At 55.8% G+C, this 599-nt stretch overlaps 1 protein-coding gene across 1 annotated transcript in view; it reads left to right on the forward strand.

Annotated features, from left to right (window-relative positions):
- Positions 1-599, forward strand: part of COQ2 (coenzyme Q2, polyprenyltransferase) — an 18,678-nt gene that overhangs the window by 177 nt on the left and 17,902 nt on the right. The window contains 1 exon segment of the mRNA XM_019526496.1: positions 1-19. This exon segment is cut by the window's left edge and continues 5 nt beyond it. Within this exon segment, the coding sequence (XP_019382041.1) occupies positions 1-19 (19 nt within the window).

Genomic DNA, 599 nt, shown 5'->3' on the forward strand with positions numbered 1-599 from the left:
AGACTGGACCGGCCCATCGGTGAGTGCTAGGGGGTCCGCCCTCCCCGCGGGGCTACGTCACGGAGCCCCCGAACGCCCGGCGTCCCCCGTCCCCCCCCGGCGGTTGGAGGAGTCGGAACGGCCCGTGGGGAGCCTGCGTCTTGCCCCCCCCGCCCCGCGGGGCGGGTCTAGATTTGTGACAAGGGCGGGCGGATGGTGAGTTGCATCATCGAGTGTATGTGACATCACCTGTGATATCGCCTCTAACAAGAGGGATGCAGATGGTGACTTGCATCGCTGCATATGAAACCACACATTTTTATCCAGGCAAAAATTAACCAGAAGTTTATAAAAAAATAAACTCATACCATAGGTCAGGGGTTTTCAACCTTTTTGAATCATTGTATCCATTGCCGTTGTATTCCTTGCCTTCCATCAATGCTGATCTCGTGAAGGAACACTTAGAGAGGCTGGACACCTTCAAGTCAGCCAGCCCTGACAGTCTGCACCCCAGGGTACTCAAGAAGCTGGAGAGCATCATAGCCCAGCCTCTGGCACGGATCTTTGAGAACTCCTGGCACTCTGGTGTAGGGCCCGATGATTGGAAGAAAGCCAATGTG

Source organism: Gavialis gangeticus, unplaced genomic scaffold (assembly GCF_001723915.1).
Source record: "Gavialis gangeticus isolate Ggan-Ray unplaced genomic scaffold, GavGan_comp1, whole genome shotgun sequence".
Classification (NCBI taxonomy): domain Eukaryota; kingdom Metazoa; phylum Chordata; order Crocodylia; family Gavialidae; genus Gavialis; species Gavialis gangeticus.